This window comes from Hydractinia symbiolongicarpus, chromosome 2 (assembly GCF_029227915.1).
Source record: "Hydractinia symbiolongicarpus strain clone_291-10 chromosome 2, HSymV2.1, whole genome shotgun sequence".
NCBI lineage: Eukaryota > Metazoa > Cnidaria > Hydrozoa > Anthoathecata > Hydractiniidae > Hydractinia > Hydractinia symbiolongicarpus.
In genome coordinates this window covers 12,238,194-12,259,583 of record NC_079876.1, presented here as the reverse complement: position 1 = coordinate 12,259,583, position 21,390 = coordinate 12,238,194, and the positions used below count along the sequence as shown (strand labels likewise).

Below are 21,390 nucleotides of genomic sequence, written 5' to 3'. Positions count from 1 at the left end.
AAGAGAAGGGAACAAAATAAATATTTTAGTAATATCAATAAAAATTGAAGATCGAAGACAGATTCGGATTTAGGGAAATGTTTCGGATGGACGTGGGGTATTTCGATATTTCCTCCTTAATGAAATATCCTATCTGGTATCACCGGGTCAGATGAGCAACTGTGGTGGCCACAGACCGATCTTGGCAGAAGAAAGACTCGCCCTTACTCTTCGTAATGTTTTTATTAAAACGCATCAAATTAAAATCATTCCATTAAAAAATTCAACGTTCGAAATTCGCGGGATATTTATATGTTGGATGAAAAGTACCACCAAACCAATCCAACATGAAAATTTATGCAACTCAGATAAAGAATTCTTTTGATCTTGAGCCGAAAATGTTGATGAAATGTTTGACGGCGATCAAACCATCCAACATCGTCCAACACGATTTTTTTCTTCTCCTTTGAAAATTTTAAAATTTTTTAAAATTTTGAAATGACTCAAACCAGTCCTACATTTTATCCAACATCACAAAAATTGCATGTTGGATGAAATGTTGGATTGTTTTGCCCCCGCCTTTATTACGCTCGAGCGGAAAATGCAGTCGTATGGAAAATAAAAAAATATTACTTAGCAAAAAAGTGGGGCGAGGGGGGAGGCTGAAGCCCCCCTTAGTGGCGCCGCCCTTGCATTAAAATGATTTTTGGGTTTAATTATACTGCAAAACTTATGATACCATGTGGTGTAGCAAATCTTGGTAACTTTCTTTCCGTGATATTCCAAAAAATCTAATTTTCGTCCAAGTATTACTTTTTTCATTGCACTTTCCCTTGGTGTCAAGAGGTGCTCAGGATATCGTCATGAAGAACATTGAGGCAGAATCTCGAATTTTACAGTCAACAGATGTTTCAACTCCTTGAGTTTTTTTAAATGTGTCACATTCGTTTATTAAAATGTCGTCCCGCCAAAGCAGGACTGTTGAAAAATCGACTACATACTCATCACAACGACCTTCTCCACGGAAATCTTTAGTAAAAGGCGAAAGATTTGTGCGTGTATGAAGAAAGCCCAGAGTAGCTGTGGCATGTTAATAACGTTTGACCAACTAGTTGCGTTTTGTGATTACTTGTGGCTTGAATAATTTATAAGCATTCGCGGCAGTGAAGTCACTTAGAAAATTCTGATTTTTACCAGCCTGGGCCTGTGTGTAACATGTATCAAAAATCATTATTCTTTTATTTAATAAAACTGTATTCTTCATTGCTTTTATTTTTATTATTTTTGCTGGCGAGGAAATCTTAACAAATACTATACACACAATGTCGAAAAAAAAGTCAATAAGGCACTGCCCGGATTTGAACCGGGGATCTCCTGTTTACTAGACAGGCGCTTTAACCGCTAAGCCACAGCGCCGTAAGTAGAATGGATGATTTACGTATATTTGTATAATTATTTTTCATTATTGGTGGCATGGATGAGCAAACTGACATTATTTTTCGTTTTTGCACGAGTTGTTTAAAATTGATATAAAACTCAATATTAAAAATTGTTATTTCCAGCCTCATTCCAAGGGCATTTTGCATTTTTGATGTTCTGGATTTCTGGTTTTTCCGTTACCATTAAACACTGGTCTTATTTGAAACTTTATTCGTAATTATACATAAATAGCCGCTCCGCTTTGTCTGTTTTTATCCGCCTAGTGGAAAACCAGCCTTAAGACGACGGCTGCCTTCCACATTGTGTAAAGTCGCTACTTCATTTTTTGAAAAATGGAAATTAGAAAACTTTTATCCAATGAAAAAACATCAACGAAATGTTTTATTTATACTAGCCAGAAAGAAGCTTGACACAGTTTAGGTGAAACTTTCGATAGACCAATGAAATCCGGCACCTGATGGAGGTCAGTCTAATGTGATTTGTCTGGGTGCATAAAATTTCCGATTTTTTACCGTCCATACATATAAATAGTACATTGGTAAAATAGAATATTTTTGACGATGGTAGCAATACATGGTAACTATACATCCAACAAAATATTATTTCTTGATTCTGCACAAAATTTGTTAGCTTTTGTTATATAATAACATATAGTTCACAAATTTATGCTGACTTTGCATCATTTGGATATCGTGGAATTTACAAAAGCCTGTGATGATTATATGTTAAATAATGTAATATTTATTTTCATATATTGTTGATGTTCAGTTGATGTATTTTTTTATTTTTGCAGCAGTATATATGAAATTGCTTCCCCCACCCCTGTCACCCCCAGTCATGAAATTCTGTAAAACTGTCCACATTTAGCACAACTTAACACTAGCGCGCATTCGTTAGTACCGAAAAATCAGCACATTTAACAGGGGCGATAAACAACGGATGGTAAATAACAAAGAGTTCAAATAATTTAGCGACTCAAAAATTTAAGCGTTAAAATAATATTTCGACATTAAAGAAATAAATTAAGTGTATCCAATTTAACAATATCACAAGTCACTGGATAGAAAAATATCTACAACGAGTAAATACAAAAATACGGATCAAAATAATTTGACCGGCTTTTGTTTGACAACGAACTTTCTCGTCCATCTAGATATATATCCGGACTAAAACCTCAATCCGGACATATATGTACAACACACAAATATTTATCGATCATGGTGTTTGCTTTTTGTGGTCGAGTTGTTTCTGTTGCATTTGAGTATAAAGATCTCCCAATCTAGAAAATAAGAGCACTTTCCAATAGGGTATTTTTTGGTCGAAACTCCCATCAATTAGTATCTGATCATGCGTATTAGAACTTTTTTTGGTCACGATGGGTAAGTTGATATTTTAGCAACTTTGGATTTAGCTGCGAAAAAATTTACTTATAACTTTCCTTCCCCTAGCATATTTAAATATCTATCATTTTTCTCACTCGTCTGAAAGTTAATTTTCGCCTCTTTTGGTAAGAAAACGTTTTCTTTTTTGCGCAAATTATGTTTGTGAAACTGTTTTTGCTGAATTCGTTTGTAAAAAATTGATCCAGTTTAGCAAAATATTCTGCAAAATTTTTTAAAAAAGACTATCTGCGAAAATTTCTTGCGGAAAGATTTTCCAGTTTTTATACCCGTAACAATTCCTACCGTAAAACATTTCAGTTGTTCATACTTAAATTTCCTGTATCACCTAAGACTCCGAGTCTTGTTGTTTGAAAAAAACTTTATGGAAGCCATGTTAGGCAGAATATTGATTTACCAACATTACTGAATTTTAGGTATTTGCAAAATTAATTCCTTAAATAACTTTCTTCCTTCAAAGTCTATATTTAAATGAGCCAAGTAATACAAAGGGGATTGGGAATAACTTCTACTCTATGATACTTTTAAGAGCTAAGAGATACTACTAAATTTTTTAACTACCGAAAAACGCATCGATAGGATACGGGGTACGATAAACTCAAAATTTACTTACCCTAAATCTTTCAACATATCAAGAAACTGTTGAAACTGTTCAAATGAAGATTCGATGCTGTCTAAAATATTGTCATCTTCAAGTACGTTGTTACTACCATCTGAAAACAACGACACGAAATAAAATAAAATGATTTTTGAAAAAATAACCTTAATTAGAATTGAATTTATCAACACTCACTACGCATGCTCGTTTTATCAACTGCTCTTTCTGCCTGTAACGAAAACAAAAAACACAAGGTGATTTAATATCGGCATGGTGTTACAATTTTAAAAAAACGGTGATGACTTTCCATAATATTCTGATTTGTCTAACTCGCATTCTATTGGACAAAAATCAACAAAACAAAAACAACACCAACAACAAGAGCAACAATTATATTTTACTACCGGTCCCACAGTTAACCCTGACATAACCTAAATTTAATTCCTTAAAAAATGGTCAATTTGTTATTCCCACTTCAAGAGAAGCAACAAAAATAATTACCTTTGATGTATTTCTATTGTTCATTCCTCGCAGAAGTTTTTCCTTCTCTGTTTCTAACTTATTCACTTTTTCTTCGGCAATTAAACGCAACAACTTTTCTTTTTCGAGTTTCTCTCGATATAAATCGACTTCCATTCGGAGTTCGTTTATAAGGTTTAAATAGGTATCTTTTTTCATATCGTTGTGTAGACTTCCCTCGTTATCGTGTTGCGTTCGTTCAAAAAGATTACCGTGTCGCGTTCGTTCAAAAACATTATCGTGTCGCGTTCGTTCAAAAACGTTATCGTTTCGCGTTCGTGATATATGCTTCGCTTTATCACTGCATCCAGGAGCGTCTTGTGTATTAACAAATTTTGCGTTTGGTGGATTACGACCCCGCTTTGTTGTAAAATCATCGCTATCATAGTCCTTAATGGCTAAACCACTTTGCTTCATTACTTTATCCATTCGTCGGCTACTACAAAACCTCGTCACGTCTCCGTTTTGAACGTCATTATTGTTTCGCGATGTCTTTTTCTTTCGTAAAGCTTGCATCGCTGTAAATGGTTCGCTAACACTTCCATTCAACGGGTTCTTACGACGATATCGATTTGATTTGATCCGTTCGGCTGTGCGCCAAGGATAGTGCTCTGCACCAGTATCCAAACTGCTTCTATCAAATGTCCCGAACAAAATTAATTATTTCTTACTACCAACAAACTTTTATATCTTTAAATAACACTGTTACCTTTGATTTTTTAAATTACCGGTTCTTAGTAGCGTTTAGAAGTTCGGCTACGAAAATACAGGCGCTTGAAGAGTCATAATTAAAACTTTAAAGAATATTAACGCAATAAGCGCTTTATTTTTGTTAGTAGCAGACGCTGTGTAAACTTATCTTAAAGATCTTTAACACATAAACACAATTTTAAGTTATCGAGAGCGTATATTATGTAAGTGTTCAAATATTAGGATGAATAAATACCCTTTAGCATACCTTCGCCTTGATCTCCCAATTTTACTCTGCGTCTTTTTACAAACATTAAAACGTGGTCTCCTCTGAGTTGGTCTACTTTTCTCTTCTTTGTCTTTACCCGACTGCCAAGGATACTAAAAAAATTGTGACAGAGATTCTTATGTGAAATCGTATCTTGTAAAAACGACAAGAAAATATTTTGTTAAAATGAACGGTGTCTAATATCATGGAATTAACAACTTCTGGGGAAGAGACAAAGGTGCAGTCTAACGCATTAAGGTGATATGTTAAATTATTTTTGTGGATTTTTTTTCGTGAGTCCTTATTGCAAATATTTTGTTGTTACAATGACAGAAAAACAAACTTTTGTATGATAAAATCTATAAACACGACAGCATTATAACTATTAGTAGTGTCACAGAATAGTAGTTGTTTTAGAATAAAATATCACAGAAGAAAAGGAAACCAAGCATGCTTACACTACGGGTATTGCACTAAAAAATTTTCATCTGATGTGCAGCAAAGGTTGTGTACAAAACATTATACCTCAGGGTGTTCTCCTCCTGCGTTGATCATGACTTGCTCGATGATGGACCGGAGGAGTTCATAATCTAAATCCATATTTATTTGAATTACATTTATTTATTATAAGCACCAACACGATTTTACAAAAAAACAATTTGGAATTTTAGTCATATGAAAAGTTGCTTATATTTTAGTCAAGATCTAGAGCTGATGTTGCTTACTGTTGCTCAATTTTATTCAAATTCTAATTTTCGCATAAAAGAAGGCAAAAGCAGAAAAAGATCATATTTTTTAGTAAAAGAAAGTTTTTAAAAATAGTGTGGCAGAAAAACGTTACTGCAGTGTTCTTTCTTTTGTTTTTAAAGCGATTCTTTTTCACAACAAACAAGCAAGATTTCCTGTGCTTCTTGTATTTATGTTGGTATATATAATACGACTTCATATCAGTTCAGCTGTTTATAAACAAGTTGTTAAAATATAAATTCGTGTATCCAAGTTTACAATGCTATGCTAATAATTTACCTATATGGGGGTTTCTTCTAACATCTAAAACCAGCATAGCTTTGTTAAAAGTAAGCGAATCTTTCAAAATGGAAGCACCATCCGTGGAGATACCACAATGCTGCAGATCAAGTGCTGTGAAGAAAAAAATTATAAAAAATCATGATGTAAAGGAAATGTTTTTAGGTCTGCTTTGGGTTGTGCCACATCGCATAGAGCTATGAACTGAAATGAATTTAACCTTTTAACCAGAGGTCATCTTTTAAAGCATCAGCAAGAATTCGTGCTCCATAGTCTCCAATATTGTTTTCACATAATGTTATGCGGCGAAGTCCTTCCATTTGATCTAAGTCTGGTCTTCTATAACGCAGACTATCTTTCCACGCCTCGCCATGTCGTCGTGTTGCTTGATACTGTCGGAAAAATAATGAAAAATTTTAGGGTGACTTACAATAAGGGTTGCTTCTCCCTAAGTGAAATGGAAATCACATATTTTTTGAGGCAAAATTTACCGAAATAAAAGCACATTTTTTTATTATTATATTATTACATTTACTTGTCACTCATATACGTCATATAGCTCATTGGCATTAGGCACCATGTATAACATTTCATGCTACATAGTGTATGGGTGCTTTTAAATATTTAAAAGTGTTTAAATAATCTGCATATTTTGCATCAGTGTGTTGTCAATGTTTTTAAAACAAACATACCTGGGAGTTTATAGAAAAGTCCACACATTTTGTGCATAAATAAATAAAAAATAATTTTCTGAGGAAACAAAATTAGATCTTATAAAAAATCATTTTATGTAAATAGACAATTTCTCATTCACATTATTTTGATTGTTTTGCAATCAATCCAGTGCATTATTTTGACAAAAATATAAAGTAAAAAAAATTATAGAGTAAGCAACGGATAATCAAGCTAACGACAAAACATTTCTTTCGTAAAAAACATGCAAGAACTTTGTGTGAATGGACAATATTGAAAATATCAATGGTGTTTGGATGTTACATGTGGAAAAAGTAGTAAAATGTACAATATAATAATTTTTATAACGCAGAATACAGTGGTATCTTGTTAACAGTGTCAAAAAGTAACTTTACTATGACTTTAATCAATGACATAACACATCACTTTATCCAGAAATAGTGGCATAGCATGACACATAAGGGGAATTTTTGACTATTATTTTTGTTTATTCATTGAATTTATTAAAAATCACACCAGAAAAAGTAACTTTAAAATACCAGTGACAAGACATTCAACACTAACTTACACACGTACTTTTATTATCTCAGCAATCTCTTCCATCGACTTCCAACTTAAGCCACATCCAGTGAAATTTACAGAAATCAACGTTGTTGACTTTCTCATAGCAGGACATAAAACTGGAGGAGAAAAGTATCACATTCTCACAAAATCATAAATACTTGTAAGACTATGACTATTCCACCAAAAATTAGCTTACCTTTAAAAAATTTATCCCCGAGCCTTGAATGTTCAAATGATAGATACTTCAAACTCAATGCAACATTGATGCCCTAATTAAACAGTGACAATAAATTTTGTATAGTTGTAAAATTATCTATAAGAGCTGATAATATACCATTCGAGAGTACATACCATGTTAATTAAATTCCAAATTTTTTGCTGACGACCCAATAACTCGAGACTTGCAACTTGGTTCACAACAAAATTTTTGGGGTAAGCTTGTATAAACTCTATATGGCATTGAATTAGCGAGTTCCTACTATTGCCCTGAAAATCTTCTCTCATCTCTAGCCCTTTAGATATTTAAAAAATTTAGGACAATATTGAATGGGGCTACAAGGAAGCAGATGGGCTACAACACTTTTTTTACGATTATATACAATTGCTTGTGTATATACATTTACACATGCTGACAATGCTAACTAATCTCATGCAAATATATCATCAGGAGAAAGTCTTTTTTGATCACAGTTTTGTCAATACTTTGACCCTAGATTTTCCTTGATAATATCTCACACTATTTCAAGCAACCAATTAGAATATTCCTAACATGCACCCACCAGCTGGCATATTTTTAATACTGAGTCCAAAATCGAGGGTTTTTAAAAATAGACAAGGAAATAATATTCTGTTATTTTTTTAATAAAATCTTGTACTTGTACTTTAATTTTCTATAGTAAAAATTAATACCCAAAGGCATCCACATCCACATGTTAAACAAAAAATGAAATGGATTTTATGGAAGAAAAGAATTACGATTTTTAACTTTGTTACTGCCTAACTACCCACTGCCACTGCCACAATATACCTACTCTCACTTTGTTGTTATGCAAGCATAGGTGAGAGAACTTGGTTGCTAGAAAAATAAGAATACTTAATTTCTTAAACTGCTAGATTTTATTACTGTTTATTTCAAGCATTGCCACAAGGTCGGATAATCAGTTCATACTTATTGATAATAGCCAAACAATTGCCTTTCCTTTTCAAAGAAAAAGTAATTTTTTGAGGAAATATATCGAATACATATATCAAGATTTTAATCTTTTCTAATATTTGTTGTTTGAAACAGCTTTAACTTCAAATTAAAAAAATTAGCAATAGTTTAAGGATGCATGGAACACCTATTAACCAATACTAGCTATATTCTTCTACTATATAGTAGTTAAAAGGTGAGGAAACTGCTTCATGTCTACCCTGTAAACATATTTTGGTCATCAATTTATCCCACAAAATGGTTGACCCTGCGTAACATTTTTAATCATCTCATGTAAAGCCATGTATATCCCTTCAGTCATATAGATGTACCACCTGTCTCTAATATAGCCTTACATTAAAAAGGATACATGGTCAACAGTGTACAACTCAAATGTGTTATGTGCAGCATAAGTATGTTGCACCAATTTGACATAAAAGCGAGAAGACTGTTGCTTCTCAATTTTGAGAAATGATTTAGATTCATGTTTTAGTTATAAACATTTTGTTTTATATACTTATATATGTTATATATACTTTTGATAAAACGACAAATAATATTTTTATCTTGGGCTTATAAACAACAATGGCACACAGTTTTAGAAAAAGCATAGTGTTTTATTGGATTTGTAGTCTTTTGCCAGTAGTTAAAACAAATCAATAAAATATAATAAAAGAACAAAAAAAGAATAATGTAAATAACTAAGTTTCCATTTTTAAATTAATATATGTTTAAAACGACATTTTTGTATCATCTTATATGTTAATTCCTTTGCATGAGTAACTAACATGACACTCCACGACGCGGCCTTACGCTAAAATTTACTAAAAAAATAAGTAAGCCGCCAAACAAGAAAACAAGGGGTCCATTTGTCATTTATTATACAGCGCCGTTCTCAGTTGTTATGGTTGAAATAATTTAATTTTACCCCGGGTTTACCATGTGCATGCCATATCTCACTAAAACAAGTTGTTTATCAACTGAAAAAAGAAAACCGAGGCAAAGAAGGTTGTCTCTTTTTCAAATTAATTTTGAAAAAAGTTATTTCAAACAAAGCATGCTAACGTTTACTCGTCATGAGGTTAGCTTAAAAGGTTATTTGTTTTTCTGTATTTTCCATTTTTGTGTTTTGGGACTAAGGTTGCTTCCTTTTATAAAAAACTATCACATTCGAATATGAATGTAATTCGAATCTAAAATGTAAAAAACAAACTGTTGTTGTCAAACGAAGTTAATGTTGTTGGCAGAAATATTTTTTAAAACGAAGAAAAATGCACGATGATACAACATTACAAAAAGAATTGATTGGAAATAATTCAGACAATTGTAGCTATACATTTTCAATTTGTTCTCTTTGGGATGAAGTGAAGTTTAGTAATCAAAGTAAAAAACTGATTGGACTTTTATTCAGAGAACCCTAGCTAGCTAGCCACCTATACTAAGAAATCCAAAAAAAGCAGGTGTGTTGTTTAGCTAGACATGTTGTACAAAAATGAATTCAGGTGTTTAGCTAGCTAACAATTTTCTAGCCGTTTTAACTTTCAGACCCAAGCATTCCCTTAAATATTAAGTTTCTTGTTGTGTCTTGAGCTTGAACATATTTCCTTTAAGCACTTTCTTTAAAAATGTCATCTGAAAAATGGGTCAGAAGTTAAGAATATCCTAAGTATATGTCCAACCTCGATTGTTTGTTCTAAGTAAATATAAAAAGAATTTGCCAATAGCTATAGCGAGTTATAGCAGGCTTTATTTTATGAAGGCATTATATCTTTTCAGGCCATAGTCATGCTAAGAACATATTAAGAATAATGAGGATAGCATTTGTCAAAAAAGTGAAGAACATTAAGGGTGAAACGAAAACACACTATTCTTAGCGTGTATATCCTAGAGAAGAATTTATATAAACTGTAAAAAGTAATTTTTCCGTTGTAACTGTTTTAAACTGTGTGATTCAGTGTTGTTGTCGTTATAATAAACCTAAAATCATTCTTAAATTGGAAAACGCTGCATTGTTATCTTCTTTGACTATATGCGTGATTTTCTTGGTTAAGGTTTGGGTCTGTAAGGCAAACTGCTCTTTTAATATTTTGGATGGAAATATTTTGGTAGATATACAATATACCAAAGCATTCAAGTTCTTATATTTCTCTTTTATTTGTTATCAACTATTAATTTCCTATATTTTTAGTATAACTTTGGAAGGGTTGCCGTATACAATAGACTGAATAGCTGATTTTGTATGAATTAACAAAAATGTTTGATTTTTTTTTAATGTTTGGTATACTTTTTCCCCTGGTGTACTTTTCGGAATGGCATTTTCCATTTTTTTTCATTTTTTTTTGCACGTTTTTTGTTTCAGCGGTTATAAATATAGAATAATTGCAGATTGTAAGCAACCTCGAACCAACAGCTTTTTACTCTTTTTGCCATTCCGTTATAAAAAAGACAAAGAGCCCGGGGATGAGGTTGGAATTGAGTTTTAAAAATTCAAATTACTGTGTTGTATGTTTTTGTTTGGTATCCCTTACATCGGTTTAATGACAGATTCAGTGGATTTTTTCACGGGAATTATTATCATTATTGAGCCTAATAACCCTTCACCAGAAAAATCACACACAATATTTCGCTAACTGCTTAAACAATTTTTTACCATAATAATATTAAATAATATTTAATTTTTTTAAATTCGCAAAAGCTTATTCCATTTGTAAATGCTTCACAAACCTTAGCTTCTGTCAGGTTAAGGGACAAATTAACAATTGGGCAACTATGGTACAGATAAAAAGCAATTCCTTGATTTCAAAAAGAGCAACTTCCAGATTTCCAGGGCCTTTTTAATTAAATTACTGTTCAATATTTTAACATTGTTTACTTTAGTGCTGCAGTAGAAGATACACAAACCTTTGCTAGATGAACAACATCTTGTTCATGAAATGGTAAGTTCTGAAGGATGAGACATTCTATGCAAGTACTAGTTGATAAACAGTCCTTTAAAGACCTATAAAAAGAGAAATGTTATATAAATATAATATATATATAAAATATAAAAAAACAAAGATAAAAATATATTTGTTTAGACCATCCTTAAATTTTCTCTGTGGCTTTATTTCTGTATTAACGTCTAATACCATTCCTAAAATACACCTTGTGAAAAAGTGAGAAGATATGAGGAATTTTCATGAAAATTTTCAGTCTTTGTCAAGATGACATATTTTCAGGACAACTTCAGTTTCAACTTTTAAAAAGTTGCGAGTTCTTTGCTTGCTGTTGACAGAAATCAACATATTGTTTGCGGAGACATTAACTTTGAAAAAGTTTAGATCAAAAGATTTCAGACTTAAATTTTTGGACATTAATTTTCGCACTGACAAATTTCCGGCAAATTTAAAGCTTCAAAAATATTACTTTAATGATGGAATTAAAATAAAACACCACTATTTAACAAAATTCTACTTGAATACAAGATGCTTAGTTTCTAGAGTTGAACTGTTTGATGTTAAAGAAGACGAAGGGAGAAGAAATAGAAGATTTCTTGATAATGATAATGAAAACAAACCTCAAATAAAAAACATGTTACCAATTGTGTTTTTTTTTAATTAAGAAAAAAAAGAAGAAAAAAAACGCAGATTTTATATTTTTTGGGCAATTAAAGAGCCTTGGATATTAAAAAAAAATCAAAATTTCAGATATTGTTGGAAAAAAATGTCTGAAATTTTTCAAGTCAATTTAAACTGTTATATATCTGAAATTTTCAAGTATTTTCATATTTTATTAAGAAAAAACAATTTAAGGTGGTAATTACTCAAATGGATGTGTAAAATATGTTATTGTTGATAATGAAAACAACAGTATGGTGATATTTAGCATTAAATATATAATTTTAAACGAATTTAATTTTTTCTTATTTTTTCTTAAATGTTACAGTTGTTTAATAGAACATTTTTGATATATATACTATGCTGATGCAAAATAATAATAAAATAATAAAAAAAGTAAGAGAAAAAAATATAAAATGAAAATAGTTGTTCCTGTTTGGATACTAAATTAAAAAAATTTTCAAGATACAAATGCTGCCTTTTCTCTGCGAACAAAGTTGCTCAACAAACCTAGCAAGTTTCAATGTCATATCTTTGAAACGAATAGCTGGAATCTTCTTTTTACCAGAAGTTTCTTTTTTGCCCTTATCTAAATAGGTTGTCATGTTTAGTTCTTTAAACAACAACAAAAACAACAACAACAACAAAAAGAACAAAACATATAGTACACAAGCAATATCAAAACACATAATATTTTCAAACCTTTTCTTTCAGCAACCTTGAAAAACACAATGGTCTCCACATTTTTTTGCTGATGACCAAGTAACTTTGCATCTGCATGTCGGTTTGCAATCAAATTTTGTGAGTAAACCTATAGGACTTATACAAGCTCACCCACAATATTTTATTGCAAACCAAGTTACAGATTTTATATTATAGGTGGCATTAAAAGGAATAATTCCTGGCCTGCGACAAGTAAACAAGTGTCATTTTGGTCAGAAAAATGATTTAACTCATCTTTATAACATCTATGCATTGATAAAGTTTGAATGCACGTCCCTTAACAGGTCTAAAATTACTAATGAAAGAAAATGTTAAAATTTGCTATTGCTTAAATATGACATCATAATTTATGCAGCATAATTAAATCTGAAATGCTTTAAATGTAAATATCGTGAGAACAAAAATAGCTTTCAAAAAATTTAAAAAGACTTTTTAAGCTCTATAATACCTTGGGTTCCCTTAAGTCAACACCAATTTATCAACACCAATACGACTTTCCAGAACAGCAAAACGAGCGGAAAAATGAGACAATAAAATGATTTTTTTGAAAGAAATATTTAAATACCCATTGCATATTTCCCCTTTAAAGCTGTAAAATAACAGCACACTTTGAAATATATAGATGGCTATAATAAACTACATACCTACATCAGATGGTTGCCATAAACTTCTCACAGCAATGTAACGTAAGGAATTATCGCTTTTGACGCCACCTAATATAGGATCCCATTCTGTAACATCAACTCTATCAGCATTAAAGTCCAAAAAATTATCTTTTAAATTTGCTTTGATGTAAGATAATGGACAAGTATTCTGTATCAAGCATAGACGGTTGTATTCCGTTTCAAAATGGTGTTTTGATTTTGGAGTTCTTGCTGTTCCATTCATTATTTGTCTAAATATGTTTTATTTATATATAGAAAACAGTTTCAGGTAATATGTAAGTGCATAATGTGAGTTTAAACTATTAGGTTTAACAAATATTATCAAATATGAAAACAAGTAAATCAGTATACTTTACAAACTTTTGCTATATATGTCTTATATAGTCAAAAAGCAAGCCAGAAGTTCCTCACTACATTGACCGAAAGGTAAACAAATATGGTATATATCAAATATACGTATTCATGTGATGACCAAAATCCAAATGATAGAACCTTTTTCGTAGTTTTTCTGTCTAAGTAAAATTATCCATGGACCTATAACAAGTCTACAGAAACATTAATAAGATCCTTTTTTGATTACTTTTTTTTAATTGCAAATCCCTATTCAGAATTTTTTGTGTGGTTTGAATGTTAACCCACTGTTCGTGTTTAGACAGTATAACTAATTACAATAATGTTGGATGAGGTTTTTGTTTTGTTTGGTGCAGATCTGTTACATTGGTACAACGTTGCGTCGCTGTTGTGTTGCTGTTGTGTTTAATGATTGTTGTGTTAAACCCAAGTCAGTTAGCAAGATGATGGAGGATAAAGTCACAGTCGATTTGGTAGCCTGGTCAGTGAGCGCCAAAAATTCCCTGAAAAATGTCAATATGGCTACAATCCGAACCAACTTGTTTTTGGATTCAACCCAAATCTTCCGAACTACGAAAATGTGAAGTTACCAGCTTTGGAAGGAAAGACTTCCAGTGAGATTGTTGCAACAAATCTAAATGCTATGAACACTGCACGAAAGGCATTCATACAAAGTGAATCAGTGGAAAAGGTTAGAAGAGCATTAAGGCTTCAAACAAGAACGTCAGGTGATGATAAATTTGAAACTGGGGACAAGGTATTTTATAAAAGAAACACAAGCAATGCTTGGAAAGGCCCATGTAGTGTCATAGGACAGGATGGCAAACAGGTTTTAATAAAACATGGCAGTTTGTGTGTCTGTGTGCAACCTTGTCGTATCCAAAGAGACACAGGTTTTTCTCTGATTGATGCTACTCCCATAGAAAGTTGCAGAAATAAACCAATAACATCTTTAACCAACACCGATAATCATGTGAATGAAGAAGTAGTAGGTGATGGAGATAGTGATGACAGTACGGAAAATTCTGATATTGATTTGCAGAACTTTCAAAGTGATGAACCAGAAAGAAGGGATGCCATTAGAAAGGAGAGACAAGTTGCATCAGATGAAATTAATGATATAAATAATCTAACCAGTAGCATAAGTCGACTGTCCTTAGATGTAACAAACAGTGACACACAAGACCAAAAGTGGTTTGATGGTTCCGTTAAACCCAAAGCTAAGTCATTTGTAAAGTGTAAGTTCAAGGACTGTGATACAGTTAAAGATGTGGAAATTATATCAAGAGGTGGTAAAGCAACTGGAAAATAAAAATCCTATTTGAATATACAAGATGTAGATAGTAATTCATTGTCATGTGTTGATTGGGAGGAAATTGAAAGTTGGCAGCCAACAAACACAAAAGAGGTACTTCTTTCGCAACTAAAATTTGCAGATTCAGACGTCTTGAATGCTAAAATTGACAAATTGGAAAAATGGAAAAAGAACAAGGTTTATGAAAATGATGAAAGCCAGATTAGTTGCACGGGGCTTCGAGGAGATAGAAAATGACATTTAAAAGACTTCCTAACTTGCTCGAAGGAAAGTTTGCGTTTGATACTCACCCTCATTGCTTACAATTTTTGGAGATGCAATTCTATTGATATCAAATCTGCAATTTATAAGGAAAGGAAATTGAAAGAACTGTTTACCTGAAACCTCCAGAAGAAGCTGATAATGGAAATTCTTTGTGGAAGCTTAAGAAATGCATTTATGGTTTGGTGGATGCATCTCGCTGTTGGTATTTGCGTGTAAAAGTAAAGCTCATGAATCTTAATGTTTCGGTGAGCAAGAGTGATCCTGCAAAATTTTACTGGCATCATGGTCAACAATTATCAGGAGTAATGGCCACACATGTTGATGATTTTTGTTGGGGCAGGAATAAGGATTTCATCGAAAATGTCATAGAACCATTTCAGAGAGTGTTTCTTGTTGCATCTGAATGTTCAACTGTATTTCGTTATCTTGGATTTAGCTTGAACCAGCACAGTGATTTTACCATTCAAATCAACCAAAATGCATATGTTTAGGAAATTAAACCTATTAAAATAGAAAAAGAAAGAAAGGGGAAGAAGAATTATCCACTGAATGAAAATGAGATCAGGGAATTCAGAGACTTAATAGGACGGCTGTGCTGGTTAAGTGGACAGGCCAGACCCGATATCATGTTTGAAGTCTGTTAATTAGGAGCATCAGTAACGGAAGCCACAATAGATGATTTATTGAAAGGCAACAAAGTTCTGATAAAAGCCAAAAACGAAAATGTGATTTTACAGTTTAAAGGTACTATGAAAAATTTGACTCTTGAAGTCTACAATGACGTATCTTTTGCAAACCTTAGAAACGGAGGATCTGTATATAATATTTCTGAAAGACGACTGTAGAAATCTATCACCCATTGTGTGGCAGTCAAAGCGCCTGCAAAGAGTAGTAAAGAGTACAATGGCTGCAGAAACTCTGATTCAAGTTGAAGCTGCAGAAGCAGCATTCTGGTTATCAAATTTACTGACTGAAGTATGTGGTCGTAATGTTTTAAATTCCATTATATGTTACACAGACAGTCAACAACTATTTGAAGCAGTTCATTTGATCAAATCTGCTGTGGATAATAAAAATAAGTACGTGAAGTTTAATTGATGATGACATTGTTTTTATTTTAATTTAACGGATATTTCGTCTTGTTACTACAAGACATTATAACGTAAATTGTTACAATTATCTTACAATTTTTTTTGGTGTGAATAAGCGACTACGGATAGATTTGTCTCTACTTAAAGAAGATTGACAGAAGTGAAATAACAGATGTAAAGTGGATTGATAGCAAGAAACAAATTGCAAATTGTCTGACGAAAAGAGGAGCACCTGCTGATGGACTATTGAGAACCTTTCAGCGTGGTGGGCTCCATGAATCTCAAGTTGGTGATGTGTAAATAGTGTACATCAAGGTTGAAGAAAAGTAGGAAAGATTGTTAACCTACTGTTCGTGTTTAGACAGTATAACTAATTACAATAATGTTCAATGGGGTTTTTGTTCTGTTTGATGCAGATCTTAAAGCAATTTACAAGATCGTATAGCAATTTACTTCGTTCAAAGTTCGTATCATTCCATTTTATATGATAAAAAAAAACTTTGTTTAACTTCGTATCATATGTTAAATAAGTTTGTATAAACTTTGTTTACATTTTTAATTTTAAACGCACTTGGAAAAAATGGAGGAGATTAATTGGGTAAGAAAGTGTAGAGACTTGATAGTTCCTGGGGCAAAGCCCAGAGGCAGACCAAGAAAGACTTTGCAGGAGGTTATAAGGACAGACTTGATACAGAGGAAGTTGAGTTTAGATCTAACAAAGTCTAGATCAGATTGGAAGAGGGTGATTAATATACCCCGTCCAACCTATGCTAGCATGGAAAACGGACGTTAAGCCGAGAATGATGATGATGAATGATGATGAAACGAAACACTTCGTATGACATTCGTTTCACAAAATGAAGTACTTTGTAGAGTTCGTATAATTATAGGAAAAAAAATACAAACATTTTGAGACGATCCCTATATAGTGATTCTGTTGTTACGGCTAATTCCATTATTATTCCAAAGACAAAGAATTTTCTGTGCATTGCAAGAAATAATGAAATATAAAAATCAAAAAAATTCAATAATATAGATAAAACAAACTTTAAAAAATACTATGAGAAACGGCCTGACAAGGCTTTTTCACCAAAAAAAATATCATACAAAACAGACTTTGTATGGATTTATATATAAAAGTACGTCGCCATTATTAGAATTAGAATGGGTATGTTCAAATAAATATTTATTTAGGAAGAGATTTTCAGAAACATTTTAGGTGGAGATCTTAGTCTCAGCATTACCAATGGCACTGAAGTCAAATCCAAGTTGGCTTATTAGGACCTTCACTTCCTCAAGATGACAGAAAAAATGGTGTATGACAAGTTATGTAACCTCAATATTTCTAAGTCCCCTGGACCCGACAATATGCATCCACGTGTATTGAAAGAGCTTGCAGATGTATTAACGCCAGCAATAACTGAAATTTTTAACAATTCCTTGAGATCTGCAACTGTACCTGAGAATTGGAAGTATGCTAATATTAGTGCTATATTCAAAAAAGGAGACAAGAACTTACCAACAAACTTGAATCATTTATTAAAGATGCACTCGTGAAATTTTTGGTAGATAATGGTTTGTTGTCTAATAAGCAATATGGGTTTATATCTGGAAGATCCACAGTACTACAGCTAATCAAAGTTTTGGATAAGTGGACTGAGATTCTTGATAAAGGGGGAGCAGTAGATGTAATTTATTGTGATTTTATGAAAGCCTTTGATAAAGTACCACACAATAGGTTGATAGCAATACTTCAGTTTTATCAAGTCGATTGTTCCATTATATCGTGGGTCAAGGACTTTCTATCAAACCGATTCCAACGCGTGGTAATAAATGGTGAAGAGTCAGACTGGGCTGAAGTGATTAGCGGGGTTCAACAGGGATCTGTGTTAGGACCAATTTTGTTTGTGATTTACATCAATACCACAATACAGGAAATTCAATACTCGGATATATTCTTATTTGCTGATGATAATAAATTATTTCGTGAAATATTTTCGAGTGAGGACTATCGCAAACTACAAGAAGATCTAAATAGTATAGTGCAGTGGTCTAATAATACCCTGTTGAAATTTCATCCAGATAAATGTGTTGCAATGAGAATAACTACAAAAAATAGACTATCAAGTCCATGCAATTACGTTATGAATGGTTCCACCCTTAGAAATACAAGTTGTGAAGAAGATCTTGGATTAATAGATAACCATCTAACATTTTCAAACCACATTTCATCAAAGGTTAAAAAAGCAAATCAGATTATGGGCTTGAATCGAAGGACATTTGACTATATGGATAATGAAAACTTTGTCTTGTTGTTCACATCCCTTGTCAGACCACATATTGAGTATGCTAACACAGTATGGTGTACATTCTTGAAAAAGGACATGTTGATTGTGGAAAACATACAACGTAGAGCTACGAAAATGCTCCCAGGTATGAAGGATTTAACATATGATGAAAGGCTCAGGTTACTGAAACTCCCTCATTATTCTACAGAAGATATCGAGCAGATATGATTGAGACATTCAAGATAACTAATAATGTTTATGACGAAGCTGTTACTGAGAACTTGTTATTGCCAAAATTGTCTACCACCAGAGGACACGATAAAGCACTTTTTAAAGGAAGCTGTAACTTGGATTTGCGAAAGTTCTCATTCACGAATCGTGTAGTGACTTTATGGAATTCTTTACCTGAGGAGGACACAGTGTCATGTAACACAGTGAATCAATTTAAAATGAAGCTAGACAAATTATGGTCTGATAAGGACCAATTATATTATTATGATCTGGATATTACTAATTTCATATATTAGATAGGGAGGAGTGTCTTTGTGAATTGGGTTTTTTTTTTTTTTTGAGCTTAACCTCACTAATTTCGTTATTATCATACTCTTTTCTTGTTTGTTTGTGTTTGTTTGATTGTTTTGCGATCATTATTATTATTTTTTTTTTAATTGCCTTTTTTTCAAATTTTATTTATAATCTAAAGCAAAGTTAAATATTTTACCAATTACATTTTAAAAAGTATTAAAAATTTAAAATCATAGTATTTCATGCCTGGTACACAGATGTATTCGATATCGCAGTATAAATGTATTTACTCAAATTGACTGAGAAGTCTCCTTGTTCAATTGCTTTTAGGTAGCTGCTATAAGGTTTATTCAAATCTTATCCATGTTCTTTACCGAGCTTCCATTCTTGTCCAGGTTTTTTTTTTTTATCTATTTATTTTGAGCTGACCCTAGAGGTTGTTGTAACCTGAAATTATTGTCAGAATACACTATACTATACTACTATACTAAGATAGACTGATTACAAATTTCAGGTGAAAAGGAATTTAATTGCAACAAAAAGGATCTCAATAAATTCATTAAGACAGGGGAGAAGCTCTCATTATCATTCACAAGAAGGGGAATCACTTTGTAGCAGAGGGAAGATTTCTTTGCGACATTCATTACAGTGCAAACATCATTGGAATTTCATAGGACGGTATAATCAATATTAGTGAGGTCACTACAGTGAATATATGGACCCGTTTGTGAAGCTACAACTTCAAAAGTTAACATAAGTTAACAGTTAGGGACAACTGCAAATTAGACTATTCCGCCTAAATAGGCCATGATAGACAGATTAGGCAAAATTTATCTCCTAACTAGGCTATTAACATTAAATTTGCTTATTACAGCCTTCTGGTATGTGATCACACCGATATTTAAGGTTATTATTTTCGTAAATGTCATGGTATGATTTGAAAATTTGCTTTTAGTTTGTTTTGCCGCTAATCCACATGCGCACAACGCTTTTTCCAGCATGTTTTAAAAAACTGCCTAAAAACAATATGTTGATTTAAAAAAAGATGGCGGATGGTTAGACTATGATGTCCTAATTAGGCTATCATAGACAAAATAAGCTATTTGGACAATCTTGCCCAGGACCTTGTTCTAGTCGATTGGAAACGAGTTTGGTTGGTGGGGAAGTTTGCATGTATAACTTTTATATCCGCAATGCAAATTCTATAAAATTTGACCTAAAAGAGCACAGTCAGCAAGTAGTACAGGAAAAATAGTAGTGCAACCAACAAAGATTGCGAAGATATCGTCGATTAAAATTTTCCATCTCCTAAATAGACTATTCTCTCCAAGTTAAGCTATTAAAAATCTCCTAATTTAGCTACTAGCTTATTTAGGAGAAATAATTTAATTTGCAGTTGTCACGGTTAAGTAAGTAACATTGTACAGCTTTGTGATTGGAATTAACAGACTTGAAACATATACCACATGGGTATTGCAGCCCGCTTCAAACCTTAACAAATATATTTGAAATAAACAGAAAAGTATTTGTTCTGCATGCAAATAATAACAAGCCATACTTGCAAACTAAGCACATTGGCAACTTGTCACTTCTCTTCCGCCATGTTGGCATGTTTGTTGTTTAAACTTATTTCGGATTAAATCCGATTTTGACGTCGCTGTTCCCACTTTCGTTCCCTGGGATCTTCCCGTTTTGCAACGGCGGAAGGACGAAATATACAGTGGAATGGACACCTCTACATAGTTATAAGGCGGACACTTTATAAAGCAGACACTTTTATCGCACTAAATGACATTTTCCCCTAAAAAAGCTCTGTGCAAAGCGGGCGCACGAAAAAAAAAAAAACTTGTCACAGTCCTAAGACGACGAAAGTCGTGACATGCTGTTATCAGTTAAGAAATAAGTGGAGGAGCTCCAAATATCAAATATAAACCAAACTTCAATCCGAGATTTCTTTGAGTAGATTATAAAATACAATGTATTTGTTTCTATTTTTATAACAGTGGAGCGTATGATTAATATAAGTTCACATTCATCAAATTAAAAGTCTCATTTCCTTGATTTAAAAGGAATAGAACAAAGAAAAACGTAATTAAACAAAAAAAGCCATGGTTTCGGCAAAATTTTGCTCTGAAAGTGATTTTTGGATACAATTTCCATAAAGCGGACACCTCTATAAGACGAGCACTTTTTTTGCACCAAT

At 32.5% G+C, this 21,390-nt stretch overlaps 1 protein-coding gene and 1 non-coding gene across 3 annotated transcripts; both read right to left on the bottom strand.

The window, feature by feature from the left end:
- Positions 1-939: 939 nt before the first annotated feature.
- Positions 940-1,059, bottom strand: LOC130630748 (U5 spliceosomal RNA). Its single transcript, XR_008982118.1, has one exon. It is a non-coding gene; the product is annotated as a U5 spliceosomal RNA (small nuclear RNA).
- A 1,323-nt stretch (positions 1,060-2,382) lies between these two features.
- Positions 2,383-20,998, bottom strand: LOC130629450 (centrosomal protein of 78 kDa-like). Of its 2 annotated transcripts, none has more exons than XM_057442653.1 (14): positions 20,746-20,998; positions 13,333-13,583; positions 12,476-12,554; positions 11,271-11,367; positions 7,374-7,446; positions 7,190-7,293; positions 6,141-6,312; positions 5,921-6,034; positions 5,420-5,484; positions 4,895-5,007; positions 3,919-4,570; positions 3,613-3,646; positions 3,433-3,532; positions 2,383-2,698 (listed from the first exon to the last, which is right to left on the bottom strand). In XM_057442653.1, exons 1-14 carry the CDS (start codon positions 20,796-20,798, stop codon positions 2,635-2,637), a joined length of 1,971 nt encoding a protein of 656 aa, XP_057298636.1. In that variant the 5' UTR covers positions 20,799-20,998; the 3' UTR covers positions 2,383-2,634. The 2 variants fall into 2 exon arrangements, with proteins under 2 accessions (XP_057298636.1, XP_057298635.1); XM_057442652.1 differs by lacking the exon at positions 20,746-20,998 and adding an exon at positions 15,397-15,470.
- Between the last annotated feature and the right edge of the window lie 392 nt (positions 20,999-21,390).